The 18,614-nt window shown below is 51.8% G+C and overlaps 1 protein-coding gene across 2 annotated transcripts; it reads right to left on the bottom strand.

The window, feature by feature from the left end:
- Nucleotides 1-15,096: 15,096 nt before the first annotated feature.
- Nucleotides 15,097-18,608, bottom strand: Barx1 (BARX homeobox 1). Of its 2 annotated transcripts, none has more exons than XM_008852660.2 (4): nucleotides 18,339-18,608; nucleotides 16,327-16,618; nucleotides 16,160-16,244; nucleotides 15,097-15,803 (listed from the first exon to the last, which is right to left on the bottom strand). In XM_008852660.2, exons 1-4 carry the CDS (start codon nucleotides 18,559-18,561, stop codon nucleotides 15,639-15,641), a joined length of 765 nt encoding a protein of 254 aa, XP_008850882.1. In that variant the 5' UTR covers nucleotides 18,562-18,608; the 3' UTR covers nucleotides 15,097-15,638. The 2 variants fall into 2 exon arrangements, with proteins under 2 accessions (XP_008850882.1, XP_029411752.1); XM_029555892.1 differs by having other exon boundaries at nucleotides 16,327-16,615.
- Nucleotides 18,609-18,614: the final 6 nt, after the last annotated feature.

Here is an 18,614-nt window from a genome sequence, read left to right as displayed (position 1 = left end):
AACCGAACACACATTCTCATTCCAAAGGGGAGGAATAGAGGCATAGAGGGAAAATACCAGACCAAACAAGACCAAAAACCAGTAGGGCAATCACCAAATCCAATCCAACTGGGACTTTACTTCCAAAGGGCTTAGATGGCTCAGCCTCTCCAGTTTCACTGTGTTAAACATACATCTCTCTCGGATGGGTACCACTCCCTGTATGCATCTCTCCTTGGCAAATGCCTCACAGCTCTGGCATCACGAACGTCTTCTTGGGGTCTCCACTGTCAACTAGGCTTCACCTTCACAGCTTCATGCAATGGCCTATCAGGGCCTTCTCTAAGCAAGGGTGCCCCTTGCTCCATGCTGCCTGGCCTTAGTGGCTCTCTGAAACCTTGGAGGAAGAACTGATGACCCTTTTACTCTTGCATCTTTCATGCCTCTAAAGCCAGCACCAGGTGAATGATACTGCAAAGTTCTACCTCAAAATTGGGATGGACTCCAGCCTGCTTTATCCATTTTAGAAGCTTTTCTCTTCCATGGCCCCTGCAGCATTTTCCTTTCACAAGTTGGAGGCCTAACTGGGTGTGGTCTTGCCCTGGAGGTACTCTCTCCAGTTTAAATTTGAATCTCTAGGCCCCTCCTTAATCACTTTAATCTCTTTATCAATGGGATCCTCTCCATCACAAGCCAGGGCTCCAACATTTATCTTCCTAGTGCTCTTTTTCAATCCAAACTGTATTTCTTTCTGCCCCATTTGCTCTTTTTCACTGTAGATCTGCATAATATTCACCATTAATAGCCATGCCACCATTTCTACATTAGGCTGTCTTGAAATTTCTTCTGCCAAAGAAATTAGTCCATTACTTTTCAACTTAGCCTCAGGCAAGCTTTTTGGTCTAGGGCAGACTCCAGCCAGACTCTGCCAAAATATCCCAATTGCTGCTTAAGTCCTTATTTCCCTCTGGAACTACATTGTTCTCAGCACTGCTTTCTTCCAGGTGTTTACTAGAATGGCCTGTTAAACTTTGCTTACAGCAATCAACCACTTTTCTAGCCCAAACTTCCAAAGTCTTCCACATTCCTCTAAAACCCGACATGGTCAGGTTCTTCACAGTCAACAGCCCACTCCCTGGTACCAATTACTGTATTAGTCACTTTTCTGTTGCTGTGATAGAAACATCGACCCAAGCAATTTATAGAAGGAAGAGTTTATTTGACCTTTCGGTTCTAGGGGAATTACAGTCTGTCATGGCAGGGAGGCATGGCGGCTGGAGGTGGCTGGAGCAAGAGCAGCAGAAATGAAGCTCTCACATCATCACACAGGTGCAGGAAGCAAGAGAGTGGCTGGAGATCTGGCAAGGCTTAAGAAATCTGTAAGCCCACCCCCCGTGATGTGCTTCCTCCAGGATAGCCACACCTAAAACCTCTCAAAACAGCACCATTATCTGGGGACAAAATGTCCAAACACTTGGAGCATATGGGGGACATTTTCATTCAGACCACCACAGGGGCAAAAGTGGGTCCCTTCATCTGTCCCAAAACTCCTAATGCCAGGCCCCTGTTTTCAGTTGTATAGAGGAGGAATGGAGATCCCAGGTCAGGGAGAGCTAGAGCCGGTGCCTTTAAGAGGGCTTCCTGGATAGTGTGGAAGGCCCTGGAGGCTCAATGGGCTCAGGGGAGTCTCCTTGGAGGCTTCATAGAGCAGCTTTGCTAGGAGGGCAAGGTTCAGAATCCTGGTGTGTAGGTACCCTGCAATGCCTAGGAAAGACAAGATTTCCTCCTTGGTTGTGGGGGGCTTTAAAGACCTTAGGTAATTTGTTCTAGCTATAGTTAAGTGATGGGATGTAGGTGTGAGAAAGAACCCCAGGTATTTGGGAGAGAAAGCTGCACCTTAGCTGGAGATATCCTATATCCCCTGTCCCCCAGAAAATTGAGGAGTTTGATTATGTAAGTCTTGGAGACTAAGAGGGATGGAGAGCAAAGAAGCAAGTCATCTACATACTGTAGGATGGTAGAAGGGTTAAGGTCTAGGGAGGTTAGATCCTGGGCTAGGGCCTGTCCAAAGAGGCGAGGGCTATCTCGAAACCTCTGGGGTAGGACATGTTAGTTGGGAAGCCATCCCAGTGTCAGGGTCCTCCCAGGTGAATGCAAAGAGGTTGTGAGAGTCAGGATGTAAGGATATTGAGAAAAAAAAAGCCTCTTTAAGGTCTAAGACAGTAAAGTGGGTGGTGGAGGAGAGGATATGAGAAAGGAGAGTATAGGGGTTGGGGACGACCGGGTGAATGGGAACCACTGCTGTATTAATGAGACAGAGATCCTGGACAAAATGGTAAGAGCCATCAGGCTTGAGGAATGGAAGAATGGGAGTGTTATAGGGTGAGTGAGTTGGATTAAGGAGGTTAGCTCTCATAAGCCTTTGGATTATGGGCTTAAGTCCATGGCAGTGTTTGAGTGCAATTGGGTATTGGGGCCTGCTGGGAAATAGGGAGGGGGTCCTTCAAGGAGTTGCAGATAAGAGTGTGATGAGAGGCTAGTCCAGGGCTGAGGTGTCCCAGACTTTGGGCTCTACCTCGGAAGGGGGGAGCGGCCATGCTCTAGCTTTGGGGGTGGGGAGAGGTACAAGGGGAAGGAGGAAGAGTGTGGAGAAGGGGAGAGAAAATAGACAAGGAGAGCTTTTGCTTGAAATCTCTGCCAAGTAAGGGAGCTGGACATGTGGGCATAACCAGAAAAGAGTGAGTTAAAGGCACCTTCCAGAATATGCAGGATAAGGGTCCTGTTGATTTAGGGTTGTGGGGATTTCCACCAACCCCCACCATGAAGATCTGCAAGAGAAAAACTTTACCAGGGTAGGGAGAACAGACTATGACCCACCAGTGTCCAGAACAAAATTAATAGTCTAACCCGCCACCATGGCTGCTACCCTGAGGTCCTCCATGAAGATGATCATTGAGACAGTGGAGGCCAAGAAGCCAGGGCCTCATCAGTCTTCAGCTGCCAGGTCCAGAAGGCTGTTCACTGAACCCTGTACAGCAGGCTGGGTCTGGGAGGTGTGTGGCCTACCTTGACACTGCATAGAAGGACAATAAACTCTCCAGTGACCTCATTGCCCACACTGAGGATAGGGACCAGGAGGTGGTCACAGGTTGGGGCATTGCCTTGCCCAGTGTCTGGTGGCTCCACACCTGAAGCAGGTGATGGTTGTTGGGACCTATTGGTGTCCACAGTTTTCTTGGGAGGAACCCTTAAGACTGAAGCCATTAGCTGGTACTTTTGTTTGGACAGGGTGAGCTTGTCTGCCTTCTTCTGTTCCTCCTGGTTATTAAAGACCTTAAATGCCATGTCTAACAGATCTCCCATGGGGATCTCGGGGGCCTTGTCTAAGCATCTAAGTTTCCTCCTGATATCTGGGGCTGATTGTAAGATAAAGTGGTGGTGGAGCATAAGCTGTCCCTCTCTGGACTCTGGGTCATACTTGGTGTACTGAACCAGGGCATTAGTAAGTCTGTCCATAAACTGAGCTGGGGTTTCAGTAGGGCCCTGAATAATCAACCCAAGCTTTTCAAAGTTAACTACCTCAGGGGATGAAGCCCTCTGAAGACCCATTGGACCCACAAGTGATCATGTGATCCCTGGCTGCTCTACCTGGGGAAGGTCCTGCCTGGTTCCCCAGTGGGAGTTGGTAATTCCACCCAGGGTCTTGAAGGGGAACTGCCTCAGTACCAGTAGGGTGAGCTTGGTTAGTGGAATTAAGCTCATTAGCATACTCCTGTGCTGCTGTCCAGATCTTATGTCTCATCAGGGGTGAGAGTGGACTGAAGAAACAAAGAGATCATGCCAGGTTAGATCATAGCTATGAGTGATGTATTTGAATTTCCATATGAAGTATGTGGGATTAGTGGAGAAAGAGCCTATTCTATGCTCAAGCTGAGACAGGTTGTCAAGGGAGAAAGGGACATGGACCTTGACCACTCCTTCCACACCTGCCACCTCTCAGAGGGGAAAAACACCATGGGTAGGGGGCTGAGATTGGGTACAGGGGTGAGTATGATGACACAGGAGAGGGGTTGGGAGGAGGTAGAGGAGAAAGAGAAGGGGAGGCTTGGGAGGAGGCCAGAGTGGGAGAAGTGGGAGGGGAGTCCTGTCCATGAGGGGGCTCAGGGGTACCAGAGGCAGGGTCTGGAACTGAGGTAGGGGTAGAAGTAGATATAGGAGGGATAAATGGGTTCTTCGAGCTAGGAGTTGGAATAGGAGAGAGTATGGGCTGTTTATTAAGGAGTTGTTTAAGGTTATGAATTTCCTCAAGTAGAGTAAGGTTAAGGGAAGGAGAGGGAGTGAAGGACTTAGAGCAGCAGAGTGGAGGTGAGGGGGAAGATCATGAAGAGGGTGTTTGAGATGGAGAAGAGAGGGGAACTGGGTCAGGCTCAGGGAGGGAAGGCAAGGGAGGGTATAACAAAGGGAGAGCAGGAGGAGGATTTGGGGGGTGTTGAGGCTGAGTCCTGATTGGAGGGAGTTCATCAGCTATGTTAGGATCAAAGCCAAGGTAGAAGGGTAAGGAGGGGGAGAGAGGCCCCCAAGGGGCTAGGAACTGGCAGATTGGGGTCCTGTGAAACAGTCTTGGTGAGGAGGACTTGATGGGAGGAACAAGAGACACAGAGGAAGGGATGAGCACAGAAATAAAAAAGGCTCAGACATAAGGGAGCTCAGACCTTTTGCCTTTACGATAGTAGAAATTATCTAAATCTCTCAAAATATTGAAATCTAAGGTTCAGGTGTCTGGCCAAAGACAGTCATTATCTAACTTGTACTGGGGCCAGGCAGTGATGTTCAGGAACTTTAAGCACTTTGGCCTGATTATATCTGAAAGTTCTAGCTGTTTTAAGGATTTAAGGAGACAAGCAAGAGTCGTGAAGCCCTCATACTTGGACTGGGCAGTTCCCATAGTGACAGATTATGTACAGAGCAGAGAGGAGATAGAGAAGGAACTGAGCAAGCAAGTAGGAGGAGACAATGAGGATTCTCTGTCCACAGGGAATGGAGGTGGGGATGCCAGCCAAGAGTCTGGGCAGGAAAGCACAGGATAAGAGGAAGAGAAAGGCAGGAGGGAGCAGGAGGAGGATAAAACGAGAATGTATAGAACCAATCATCAAGGAAAGCATCCTTTCCCAGGACAGGTCTGAGAATGAGTTTTTTCCAGTCCCTGGAGGCAGCGACCTGCAATCAGATCACTAGGAAGGGAAAGGGCAAGCTCCTGTCCTAGACAGGAAGGGGTGCATGTTCCTATCCCTGGAGACAGTGTCCCGTACCCAGAGAAAGGAAAGGGCTTTCCGACACACCGGTGTGATTTTGGAGGCAAGCAAGATGAGTGGAAAACCGCAGTGTGACCAGCCAGTAGAGGGAGACAAAGTACAAGGAATGGGATGACGAGTCAGAGGAAGGGAAATGGGAGAGACAAGGGGAAAAGAGAAGAGAGAGAGCGAGAGAGCCTGAGATTCTGAGGTTTAGTAGAAGCTGAGGGAAGAGGAGCCCAAAGAGGGCGGGAGTTGGGGGGGCTCCGAATAGCCAAGAGTGAGAAAGTGAAGATGAGAGGCCAGGAACGAGGGAAGGGAGAGAAAGGGAGCAGGAACCGAGGCTCAATGAGAGGCTTTGAGAGAGAAAGGAGGAGAGCGACTTCCAGAGTCTTCCTTCCCAGTCACCTGGTCTTAGGACCAGCCTTTTCAGGTCAAGCCCATGCCTTTGTAGGGTTGGTTCCTTCTGGAGTTCCAGAGAGTAGGGATAGAACAGAGAGACTCTGGACTGTGGAGACAAAACTCAAAAGAGGTACACAGGACACCAATATGACCTCAAGATAAGAGTGGCAGGGAAAGAATCACAGTGGCCATAAGGAAAAAGGCAGTAAGTGGGAGAAGGCAGAGAGAGAGAGAGAGAGAGAGAGAGAAAGGAAGAGTTGGAGTGTACCTCAAAGCCGAATAAGCTGTTCGCAGAGGCTGGTAACAGCAGCCAGGTCCAGTCTGAGTTCTTTATGTGCGATTCCCAAAAGATTTCAGATCCCGGGGCTCAGCTGGGTTTAGCACCATATGATAGGTAAATTGATTCAAAATGGGAGAAAGCACCAGGACACAGACAAGAACTCCGGTGAGATAGAGTTTATTGATAGGGAAAACACACAGGACAATCTCCAGTTCAGGGTAGAGGAACTGACGGTTTACAGGCTGTTGGCTGGGGGCTTTTATAGAGGGTTTTGGGGGATGCAGATTGTGGGAAGAAATTTTTTAAAACAAGTTAGGCAGGGGAGAGAGTCCAGGGCTTATCAGGAGAGGACACCCTCTGTCAAACCGCCCCCTTCCATCCCCTTCTGTCAGCTAGGATATGGGTCGTGGGATAAGGGGTCTGTTATACATTGTGAAACTTATCAGGGGGAAATAGCTTGTACTGAGACAGTTCCTACATCAGTGGGTCTGGGGTACAAGGGCCTGTTCATCTTCTAAGATTATCAAAGGGGAAACAGGCTGTGCTGAGAGGGCTCTTTGCAGTAATTGGGTGTTGGGTCAAAGGTGTAGAGAATCTGTTTGTCTTGTCTGAAGATGGTCAGGGCACTCACTAACTCAGTCCCTGTAATTCCAGAGGGCCTGCAAAACCATGAGGCCTTGTTGTATTGGGGAGAGGGTTGCTGTAGATCTGAACCCTAACAGGAAGTACAGCCAGCAGGTGCCTGAAGGGAAACGTAGTGGTGGAAGAATCTACATGCCTTTACTAGACAGGGTCCTCACAAAGTGTCTACTCATGAATGGCATTAAACCTCATTGTGCAGCTAACTGATGTTCAGATAAGACCCAAACAATTCTGACACAAGGGGGCTGCTCTTGCAGTGCCTCCCCCATCCCACGCACACACCTGCTACCATGAGGTGCTTGGCCTGACCCAGTTGGCAAAGGAGACATATCCCCACTGGGGAGCTTAAACTTGCAGGGGGACTCTGAGGCCTACTCGGGTCACTACTCCTCAGTATCATCCTCCGGTTATGAGGATACCTGGTTGCCCACCAACTTCTACTAGCTCCTGGTTGGAACAATTTTCTGGGGTAAGGGGTGTGAATTCCTAGACATTCCCAGGCTCTGATGGCAATGGAAGACCTTAACTAAGGAGAAGACTGCCTGGGTCATCATCTACCTACCCACCACCCATCCATCCACTTATTCATCTACCATCTATCCATCCACCACTCATCCATCCCATCCATTCATCTATCCACCCAGCACCCATCCATACACCTACCATCCATCCACATACCTAGGCACCTATCAGTTCATTCATTCGTATACTCATACACATACCTTTTTGATCTGCAGCTTGTCAGGTGCTCTACCCCAGTAGCTCCCAAACAAGGATGTTTGAATGTTTGAAGATGATCTGGTTAGTTTTTAACCACAGGGCATCCCTTATTACTGAGTGGCAATTGTATTCAAGTTTTTCCCCCGTTTGATCTCAACCTAGCTCTGTTCTGGGGCAGGGGTACAACTCATGGTTAGAGCATATGCCTAGCCTGGGGACCGAGGTTTTATCCTCAGTGCCAAAAACCAGAAAACAGAAAAAGAGCATATACGTTCTAGAAAGAATTCTAGGCAGCTCAGCTAGAGGAATCTTCATTAGTTGAGTTGCTGGGGTGAGATTACAGGCCTCACCAGGAAACATGTCTCCCTTTCTGAGGTTTGGTTTTCTCATTTGAGAAGCACACTTGGTAGGTTCCACATAAAAGGGTTTACGGACTAACCAAGGCCATGTCCAAAGTCCCAAACTGCAAGTAGCAGTGGGTCTTTGGTCCCTGGTCTTAGCTGCCTTCTAATTCAGCCTCTGGACTGAAAGGACATTTCAATACAGGGACGCAATGTCACTTGCAGCCTACACATCATGTCCCCACATGGCTTCCTGGATGGTACATGGCCACAGGACCAACCCAGACCTCTCTAGGTCATCCCTTGCCTCCTTTCAGCTACCCCATACCATTCAGACAGGAGGAAGGAACCTTACAACATCCCTAAGGGAAAAGGGAAAGAAACACCCAGCCAGGGTCCTTCTGGCTCTCAGAGGTTCTGAGGATTTACAGCAGGTACCAGACCCAACAAGAGTCAGGAGGGGCTGGATGGAGGTCTCTGAGCACAAACTGTGTGTCCAAGGGACAGTACTGGGTGGGCAGGAACAGCTGCTGAGGGTGCAGGCTGTCAGGGACTGAGAGACAGAGGACTGAGTCCAAACACAAGCACAGGGCATCTGAGGATAGTGAGCTCCAGGGACTGTCTTTGGGGTTAGAGTTTCAGGGTCTTTGGAACCCAAGCTTGGAGGAGGAGGAGAAGGAAGGAAGAGGAGAAGGAAGAGAAGGAGGAAGAGGAGAAGAAAGAGGTAGAGGAGAAGGAGGAGGAACAGGAGGAGGAGCAGGAGAAGAAGGAGGAGCTAGAGAAGGAGGAGGAGGAGGAAGAGGGGAGCTCCTGCAGCCTGGAGGCTGGGAGTACCTATGGAAGGAGGGATCTGGCAGAGCAACTTAAGCAAGGAAGCTTTCCATCACATTCTGTTCTCCCCCCATGCTTAACTGGCAAGGAACTCGGTTCAGGCAGGTCTGTGTTCAAGGTCACAGGGTGGTCTGGGGAACAGCTAGGCTGTTTGCTCTTCCATTTCCAGTTTCCTTGAAGGCTCCCTTTCTTTCTTCCTTCCTCCACCTTTCTGCCCTCTCTCTGTGGCCTCCAGTTTCTCCTGCTCCCCTTTGGGGTGCCCTCCCTCCGGTCTTCCCTCCCTCCTGTCTCTTTCTGTCACTTTACCTGCGTGGGTCAATTTTTGACATCTGGCTTTGCCCCTCAATTTTGCTCTCCTCTCCTCTTTCTCCTCCCCTCCCTTCTCTGTCCTCCAGGCCTTCCTAGCCGTTTAGGAGTGACCCCTCCCACCAGGCTGGTCCCTACCTCCACCTGCCCCTTTCCTTCAGCAGCAAGCCCAGCACTACTATCTAGTGCATTTCTCATGGTGAGTCAGTCAAACGCCCTTCTAATGTCCTTAAAGCATGCAGAAAATTGCAACCTTATGAAAAAGAAAGAAGAAAACACACACACACACACACACACACACACACAAATTGCTGGTGGAGGCGGATCTGCTGCTGGGCTGGGGGCAACCCGCTGGGCTGAATTCTGAGCCCTAGCAGAACAGCAGGCAACCAGGCAGCAGCCAAAGTGCCCTGTCCTTGGGGCTGCCTTCCTGGCAGCTCAGGCGTCCATCTTTTGGCCTGTCCCTCTCTTCCCCACTTCTGCTTGTTCTTTCAAATCTTTAAGCCAGGCTCACAAGGGCCTCAGGACCTTCACACTTGCTGTGTTCTGATCACTACCCACTTCCTTCAAGTCTAGCTGAAGATCTCTCAGCTCTAGAATGTTCTCTGACCACTCTGATCAAAGACTCCACCCACTCTATCACCTGCTTTATTTTCAACTGACCTTTTGCTTCATGAAATCACATTTGGATTTGTGGTGTCTTTTTAATTTTTTTAAGTCTATTTGTATTTTATGTGTATGAGTGTTTTGCTTGCATGTATGTAAATGTACCATGTGTGTGCAATACCCTCAGAGGCCTGAAGAGGGTCAGAAAAGGGTTTCAGATCCCCTGGGACTAAAAGTTACAGATGGTTGTTAGCAGCCAGGAGAGTGCTGGGAACTGAACCTGGGTTCTCTGCAATAGCAGCCAGTGCTCTTAACTGCTAAGCCAGTTTTGCAGCTCCTAATTGTGACTTCTCTACCCTCTATCTAGCCTACAACCACCTACAACCTACACTCTTGGGTTGGAGGCTCTGGGCACAGTGTTTAATACAATGTCTGCTCATAGCAGGTGCTTCGTAAGTACCTGGTGAACAAACAATAAGGTTTATTATGACTGGGTTGAGGCTTTGGGAGCTTTAAGGCATCTCGGGCACCCCAAACTAGACATTAAGGCTGCTGGGCAAGGGGTTGTGGTGACCCACAGAGTCAAAGACAGATCCAAATTCCACTGTTGATGTCTGTGTGTTCCTGGGCAAGTTGCCTAACATCTCTGAACTTTATCTTCATCAGCCAAATGGAAGCAAGAGCTCCTCTGTTACTGAGATGCCATTAGACACAGGTGGCAATTCAGGCTTGTTGAGGGAGTCTAGGTCCCCTATGCTGGGAGATGCCTGCCACACTTCAATAAATGTTTGCTGAAGGAGGAGGAGGAGGAGGAGGAGGAGGAGGAAGGGGAGGAGGGGGAAGAAAGAAGAAGAGGAAGAAGAAGAAGAAGAAGAAACAGAAGGAGGAAGGGGAGAAGGGGGAGAAGAGGGAGGAGGAGGGGAAGGGGAGAAAGAGGAGAAGTAGGAGAAGGGAGAGGAGGGGAAGAGGGGGATGAGGAGGAGAAGGGAGAGCAAGAAGAAGAGGAAAGGAGGAGGAGAAGGAAGAAGAGGGGGAGGGGAGGGGAGGGGAAAGGGGAGGGGGTAGAGGAGAGGCAGGAGACACAAACTTGAGGACCTGAGTTTAATCCCCAGCACTCACATAAAAAGCTGGACCTGGTGGTACATGCTTGTAATCCCAGTGCTAGGGAAATGAGACAAGAGGATCTCTGGGGCTTACTGGCCACATAGTTTAGCCTAATTAGTGAGCCTCAAGTTGTAGTGAGAGACCATGTCTCAAAACACAAGGTGAGAGCTTGGAGAGATGACAAGAGTACTGGCTGCTCTTGCAAAGCACACCAGTTTTGTTCCCAGCACACACAGGGCTATAAACATTAGTAACTCCAGTTCCAGGGGATCTGACGCCATCTCCTGGCCTCCATGGGCATTGAATATAAGTGGTGCACTTAAATACACAAAGGCAAAACAGTCATACACTTAAAAATATTTTACAAAAATGTAAAACATAAGGTGAGTAGCTCCTGAGGAATGACATCTGCGGTTGACCTCTGGCCTTCACACACTTGCACACATGCACCTATGTACATTCATAAATCTTTTGAAAGAAAAATAAAGCAGCTGAGTTTGTAAGAGTCTAATAAATATTAGAAGATCTGTGATGCTATGATATCAGATACACAATTCTTGAAGCACTAAGAAAGGAAAAATGTTGTCTATGAAGCTGAAGCCCATTGCTTTTCCATCACCTGGAAATTTTATTTTGTGCTTACCCAAAGATCTCTTAGGTTAACAGGACATGGATTTTTATTTCAAACCACTCTTGGTTTACATTTGAAAAATAAAGGAGGAGCCTGGGGATGTCCTTCAATAGGAGAATGGTTGCCTGGCACTGATCTTCAGCACCAGAAAAAGGATTAAAACCTAGATTAGAAAAAGGAGAAAAGAAATGAATAACTCATACACAGAGAGAGAGAGAGAGAGAGAGAGAGAGAGAGAGAGAGAGAGACCCCTCCTACCTACCAAAAACTTTTTTTAGATGAGAAAAAAGCCAGAGAGAGACAGAGAGAGAGAGAGAGAGAGAGAGAGAGAGAGAGAGAGAGAGCAAGAGGCTGAGATGATCTCGTGGGTCCGTTCTGCTTGCTGTCCTGGTCCTAGCTAGTGCCTCCTGGCCAGGGGACACAGTAATCCATTCTGACATCTCAAGAGAGGGTCCCACCTGTCACAAGAACCCAGACTAATTGCATGAGAACTGGGACAATTTGAGCTTTTGAAGTCTTATGAGTTGGTCCCCTTCCAGAAAGTAGGAAAGGCCTAGCAGAGGAGGTCTTGCCCTAGAGAGCCTCTTACAGGTGCCTGGGACAGGGAGGAAGTTAGGAGTGTCCTAGGACCCAGCACACTCAGCCTGCAGTCTGCATCACACTCAAGCCCCAGCTCCTTCACCTGCTTCCGTGGAAGCCAAGCAGAACTCCGGGTCCCAGCCAGCTCGCTTCCTGGGACTCCTGGCCTGAACCAGACTGAGGCGTGGGTGATGTCTCTTGAGTTTCTTCTGTGCTGCCTCTGCTAGGTCAGGGGCTCCAAGAATGAAGAAACAAAATAGGGAGCAGTTTCCTTGCCGGTGGAAATGAAATCAGGCCACAGGACCCCGGTAAACCGGGGAAGCGCCTGTTCTGGGACCCTGGAGTTGGGATATGACTAAACAGTAGTGTTCCCAAGGAGTTGAGACCAACCCTTCGCCCACTCTTAGCTGGGAGGCGTTCTGGGCCTCCCCAAACCTCCACCGCAGTTAACGTGACCCCAGCCACGGTTCTTTCTTCCATTCCACTATGTTAGCTCCCAAGTCGATCCTTCGAAGGATCCAGAACAGGGAAGGGAGCAAGGCAATAGCAGTAACCTTTTTCTTTTTTAAAGAGTGAGGCACCGCAGTTGGGATGTGGTGCACCCCAGTCACGGTCAAGACCATCCTGGCGATGTCAGGGCTGTGCGGTGGAGCTTGTAGCCGGCGGAGGCTCCGAGACCCGCTGAGGTTCCCAGGCTCCTAGCCACAGGTCCTCCCTCGGCCAAGGCCAGCCCAGCGCTACCCAAAGCTTAGTTCCCCCAGCAGGACGCTCTTCCGGCCCTTGGAAGAGGGATGCGGGTCTCTGGGACGCTGCCACCACCCAATCCCGCGCACTGCGGAGCCCCGGCACATTCCCCTGGGGCAGTGCAGACCTCGAGTAAGTGTAAACGCAACGGCCTCACCCGCCGGTTCGCGGCGCTCCGGGAGCCAGCCCGTCTTTTCCCAGCTCTCGCCGGTCTTCCGTGCCCCGGGGCCAAAGCTAACCCAAGACGCCCAATCCCGCTCCCTCCCGCAGCCTTCCGCCCCAGGCTCCGGGACACACCACCCTGGACTCGTCCGCCCGCCCGCGACGTCTCCGCAGTTTGTTTCCCAGGACCTTGGGGCCCTGAAAAGACTTGTATGGCCAGGGTCCAGGAGGAATGAAAATGAGGGGACCTTCCCTTCCCTCAAATCCTCCGCCTCGGAGTAAGGGGCGTGGTCGCCCCTTGGGGACCAGGACGGGTGGCACTCAGGCTGATGCCTTCTGGCTAGGGCAAGTAGGATGGAGGACTTTCCCAAGAACGGCCGGCATTGCAGCCGTCTGGGACTTCGCTCCTCCCGGGACCATCCTGCCTGGAAGCTGAGGTTGATCTCAGGGATTCTCACAAGCAAGAAAGCTCTGATCTGCTCCGGGGAGGACAGGCATTTCTCTCGCCCCTTTCTCGTGGGTTTGTTTATGTTTGCATCACCTGGTCCAGATTTATTCCAGAAGGAACGCGACATAGACAGCGACAAACATTGCCACCGTATTCTACCCAGGAATAGAGAATTCCCGCTTCTGAGACTCAGCTTCCCCCGGTAGTCCCACTGACTCGAATGAGGTTCCCAATCTCCGTCTAGAGGGCACTGTATTCTGAAATTTGGGGGCCTTTGTGCTTAGAGCCCTGGTTTACCTCTTAGCTGTCCCTGCTCACCTGAGGCCAGGCTACTGAGGGGCTCCCCCTGGGGAAGACACAGATGCACTTAGCAAACAATTTGCCTAAGATTGCATCCTTCAAATCTAGCAAAATGGGAGGGCCCTGGAAATACTGCGATTGGTTGAGTAGGAATCCCTGTACCCCTCTTCAGGCCTCCCCATGGGTTCTGCCCTCCTCCCTTTCACATGCAATTTGGTAGAATTGACAGAGACAAAGTTGGAACCTCAGTCCCCCAGACCTTCTGGCCAAACTCAGACCTTTTCTTTGCTTTCCTTTGAACTGTAAAGATTAAACCCAGTGTCTTTTAAGCGACCTGGCTGCTGCAGCCTTCTACAAGAACATTACTAACACTGCTAGGTTGAGCTGGCTTGGGAGTAACACCAAGGGCTAGAAGGAATTAAGGGGCACAGTCCCACACATGATTTGTCCCTTCCAGCCAGCCAGGGTCACCCTCTTCCTCAGGAATTGTTTGTGAGATAATTGAGAGAGAGAGAGAGAGAGAGAGAGAGAGAGAGAGAGAGAGAAACAAGAGATGATTTCCCAAACACCTGGCAGGAGTGGGATATAGAAAACTCCTCCAGTCCTCATAGTGTGTGGATTCTAGTTTTCTGTTTCTCTGGGCCTTGAGACTGGAAATTCCAGAGAGAAGTTCAAGCTAGATTCTAGGAAGGGATCACCTAGCAAAGTAAGAAAAGGGTCGTGGGAGCTGGAGCGATGGCTTAGGGGTTAAGAGCACTTATTGCTCTTGTAGAGGAATAAGTGCCTGTTCCCAACACTCACATAGGGCAGCTCACAACTGCTGGTGACTCCAACTCCAGGAGATTTGATGCTTTTGGCTGCTGCCTTCACAGACACACACTCATACACACAGATAGAACTAACTTTAAAAAATTTAAGAGGACAGCTGCTAGTGTAGGTGACTGCCATATTCTTAAACACAAAGCCTGAAGCATTTTAGGGGCTTCAGAGGACCTCACCTTGAATTCTAGTCCTGTCTGGAACTGCATGGTCAAGTTGTGTCCTTTTCTGAGCTTTAACTACTAAAGTGACCCAAATCCCAACATCACTCTGTCCACCAGCCAGTAAGACTGAACCCCACACTGGAGCGCTGAGATCACTCCTAGGAAGGGCAAGCAACTGAGACCTTCTGGGTTGGGAGAGGCACACTTTGTGAAGCTATACCCCTCAATGGGACTGCCCCAGTAGCTCAGTCTCTGTATCCCCAGGAGCTCTCACTGCCGACGTGCATCCCCACTTATATGGGGCAAACTCACCTGGCGGGACTTCGGGGCTGAGCCGAGGCCTCTGAGCAAAACATTGCCCACACAGAGCTAGCTTCCCATTTGCCTCCAAAGAGCTGATCAGGACCATCTCAAGGACCACATAGGTCAAGTCCCAGGAGACCTAACCAAAGACTTAATATAACTGAGTTCTAGTACTGGTGGCCCTCCGCCATGAGTGATGGTGCCCCCAGCTGGGAAGGAAGCAAGGCTAAGTCTATGCCCTCCCACACACCTAGGGTGAAATCTATTCATAGAATTCTGCAGCAGCCCAGCTTCCCAGAACATCTGGGCCTGGGGAGGAGGGCACCGTTCACCTCCGTTGTGTTAGATGATATTTTAGAAGTGATTTGGAGTGCCCTAATACCTCATGGCTACTTCCATCTCTCTCGTGGACTCTGAAGTCCAGCACCAAGCCCCACTGTGTCATAAAATACTTTATTGGAAAAAAAGTCACCGTCTTCCCAAGAGGAGGGTAGAAGCCCCAGCGATGTCGGGGACCGACCAGGCCTCAACTGAGCTGCAGGGTCATCTGGGCGCGGGCTCGGCAGGGTAATAGGTGCCTGCGCCTGGTGGCGGAGTCCCCAAGGCGCAGAAGCTGGTGTATGCTTGCTGGAGTCCGGGCCCAGAAGGCCGACCAGAGGCGGGCGGGGCGGGGTGGGGGGGAGTGTGGACTTGGAGCAGGGCGTGAATGCACGTGGAGCACCAGGCACCGCGGAGCTCTGGGAAAGACGGGAAGCTTCAGCCGCGTTGGCATAGACTCTCCCAGCTCAGGGCTGGAAACTCGCTGAGACCTGGGGTTGACTTCAGGGCCGTGTCCTTCCTTGTTTGGCCGCTAATTGTCCGCATTCAACGTAATAATAAAACATTTCGAAAGCAAACGGCATGGACGTGGAAGGGCCAACTCATGGGTTCCCGCGGACAGATGGCACGGGGGAACCGGGTCCCAGGTGTAGCACCCTCGGCGGAGCTCAGTCCTCGCAATGCCTGTCAGTAGGCTCGCCCGGCACTTCCACTGGCTTCTCTGCCTCCTTGGCGCGCTCCTGCTCTGTGAGTTGCTCGCTCGTGGGGATGGAGTTCTTCTTGGGCCGCCCTTTGGGCTTGGTAGGGGACTCCAGGCCCCCGCCCTGCAGCACCTGTTCGGAGGATGAGGTGGGAATGAAACCAAGGACCCCCGATGCCCAGGGCCCAGGTGGGGCTGAAGGAGCCAACCAAGACATCAAGAGTGACTCCCAGCCCCAAAGAAATAGCAGCCATTTGAGGACCGCTGGGCAGAGGGTGTCCAAGGTGTCGGAGTTAGACGCTGCTAGGAGGTGTAGTGGGGCAGGAGGAAATGTTAGCTTGAACTCAAACGGACAGAGAGAACAGAGTGCACCAGGTGGGCTGGGCAGAAGTTTTAGTGCGAGGAGGGTGCGAGGAAGGCAGCTTTTGAAGGGCACATGTGCATGGCCCAGGAAACCTGGGCATGCAGGAAGCCATCAGCCACACTCACTATTTTCTTCCACTTCATCCTCCGATTCTGATACCACGTCTTCACCTGCAACTGGCTCAGGCCCAGGGACTCAGCTAGATCTATTCTGCAAAGAGCAGCGCACACCCTCAGCGGGACAGGCGACCACCCTCCTACCGTCTGCTCACCCGAGTCTTGCCCCACACTACCTGTCAGGGGTAGAGAGGTACTTCTGTTTCTCGAAGCGCTTCTCCAGGCCCATCAGCTGGAGCTCAGTGAACACTGTGCGGCTTCGGCGCCCTTTCTTGGCTTTGGTGCCGGGTTCCCCAGGGCCTGCGGCCTCTAGCTTCCCTCGGAGTTGCAGCTCCAGCGGCAGGTGCGGCGCGCCTGCGGCTCCTGGCAGCCCGGGCCCCGCGGCCAGCAAGGCCGAGCCCAGCCCGGAACAGCCAAGCGGCGCCAGCGGGAACTTGAACACCGCGGCCTGCTCTGCCTTCAGAACTGCTGCAGGAATAGAAAAAAAAAAGGGGGGGGGGAGTCGGGTGAGCTGGCCAAGCCTCAAGGCCACTGCACTTCGCAATGCCCAGAAACCAGAGCTCAGCCAGAGCCAGGCGCCCGCCACTTTGTGCAAGACTTACCCCACACACCCTGAGACCCTCCTCAACTTGGGTATCCCTGAATGCAGAGAAGGACCTCCCCCACCCTGCGCTCTGCTCTGGCATTCCTATGCCCCAGCAGCCTCTGAGATTACGGGGCTCTTAAGAACAAGTTCCCTTCTTGGAGGAAGAGCGCAGTGTGTCTTTCAGGAAAAAGAAAACCAAGAAGAAATGGCTGCGAGTTAAGAAGGTAGACTTTTGCTCCAACCAAATCGATTCTACGGCATTCGGAAAAAGAACCAGGCGGGATGTGGGCATGTTTTTGGTCTTTGCCGCGCTGTACTGCAGCCACGCTGCCGGTTTAGGCTGGGACATCATCTAGGAAAGGGTCGATCGCCTCCTGCCAGTCTCCAAAGCATCCTGAGAACTCGAAAATTGTCTTTCTCGTTTTCTGTGTTTGGGTTCTTCCCCAAGAAAACGTTTCCGTGTTCTTTAGCCCTAAAATGATTTTTTGCCCGCTTCAAACGAATTATCAACCACAGAGTCGATGGAAAGTGAAAAGTAACAGAGGGGCTGTGATCCAGATGAACTTAAAACAGGCAAACTAGACCGATTGCCACCTGGACAGAGCCAGGGCTGGTGCGGGACAGGGAAGGACTAGTGGGGATGGAGTCCGCATACGGGGCTTCCTCCCTGTAGGTTTCTTTTAGAGGATCTGGGTCCGGACAAGGGACCCGTCTGAGTTTGGGAAGTTTAGGGAGGACAGAAAAGAAATGATTCTGAGGGGAAAAGTGGGAGAGGAGAGAGAGAGCCACTCCAGAGAAAGAAAAGGAAGTCGTCAACCGATGCGAGTAAATAGAAGGGGTAGGCCGAGAAGGCGTGCAGGATAGAGCACGCCATAGGTTGTCCACCCACATCTAAGAGACAGGAGCCTGGAAGAAAACGTCTGAGCAAATGGTTCAAAATGCTTGGACGCCCAGCCTTCCTGAAAGTGGAAGGGCCAGCCGGGCAGGCGAACAACCAGGCCTCTTTGGTCACAAGTAAGGCCTAGGGAGATCCTGGCTGCAGTAGAGGCCTGAGTTTGTCGCTGGCTGGAAAGCTCCGGGCTCGAGGAGGCTACTGGCCTACTTGGCCAGCGTCAACACCCAGCACTGGGAGGCGAGAGCCTCTTCTCCAGAGGTCCCAGCTTTCCTGGTCTGGGCAACTACGACCATTGCTGGTCAGTTCTCTAAGGCAAAACACAGGCTTCCGGGCCTGAGGTCATTTAGATCCAGAGTGATTGGCAGATTGGTTGTGCACCTACGATGGTGATGTGGGCTCTAGTCCCTGGACCCGGCTCCTCACCCCGTTGGGGACATCGAAGGGGCCTTGAAGCAGAGAGCAAGCGTCCTTCTGGCGTAACCTGAGGGCACAAGGCCCGGTTACTGCGCAGCCCATTGCCTGCACCCTCTGCTTCCCAGTGGGAGTGTGCGAAGAAGCGCGCCCCGGGGCCTGCCGCACTCTGGGACCTGCGTCCCAAGTTGCTCCTGGACCCACCCGCAGCACGAGGGTGGATTTGGGTCGTCCCACCGCGGGGCTCCCTCCCGCCCGCCGAGCCGGGTCCGCTGCCTGGCGGCCGCTGCACATACCCAAATGGCTGTGGAAGGGCCGCGCGGCCAGCAGCGCCTGCACGCCGAATTTGAGCAGCTCGCCCGCGGCGGCAGCGGCGGCGGCAGGAGCGGCACCCTTGGGCCCGGGCGGCTCCGTGAGGATTTCTTCGATCATGAAGCTGCGATAGCGATGCGGCCGGTGGTCAGCACAGCCTTCCGGCGGCCCAAAGCGCGCGGCGCCGGGCTCTCCTGGCCGCTGCATCCCGGCGCCGGCGGATGCGCCCGCGGATGCCCCCGTGGCTCCGCAGCGACAGC

Source organism: Nannospalax galili, unplaced genomic scaffold (genome assembly GCF_000622305.1).
Source record: "Nannospalax galili isolate Female #2095 unplaced genomic scaffold, S.galili_v1.0 scaffold1532, whole genome shotgun sequence".
Lineage (NCBI taxonomy): Eukaryota > Metazoa > Chordata > Mammalia > Rodentia > Spalacidae > Nannospalax > Nannospalax galili.
Note: the sequence above shows the minus strand (reverse complement) of the source record. Positions and strands in the feature narration are given on the sequence as shown.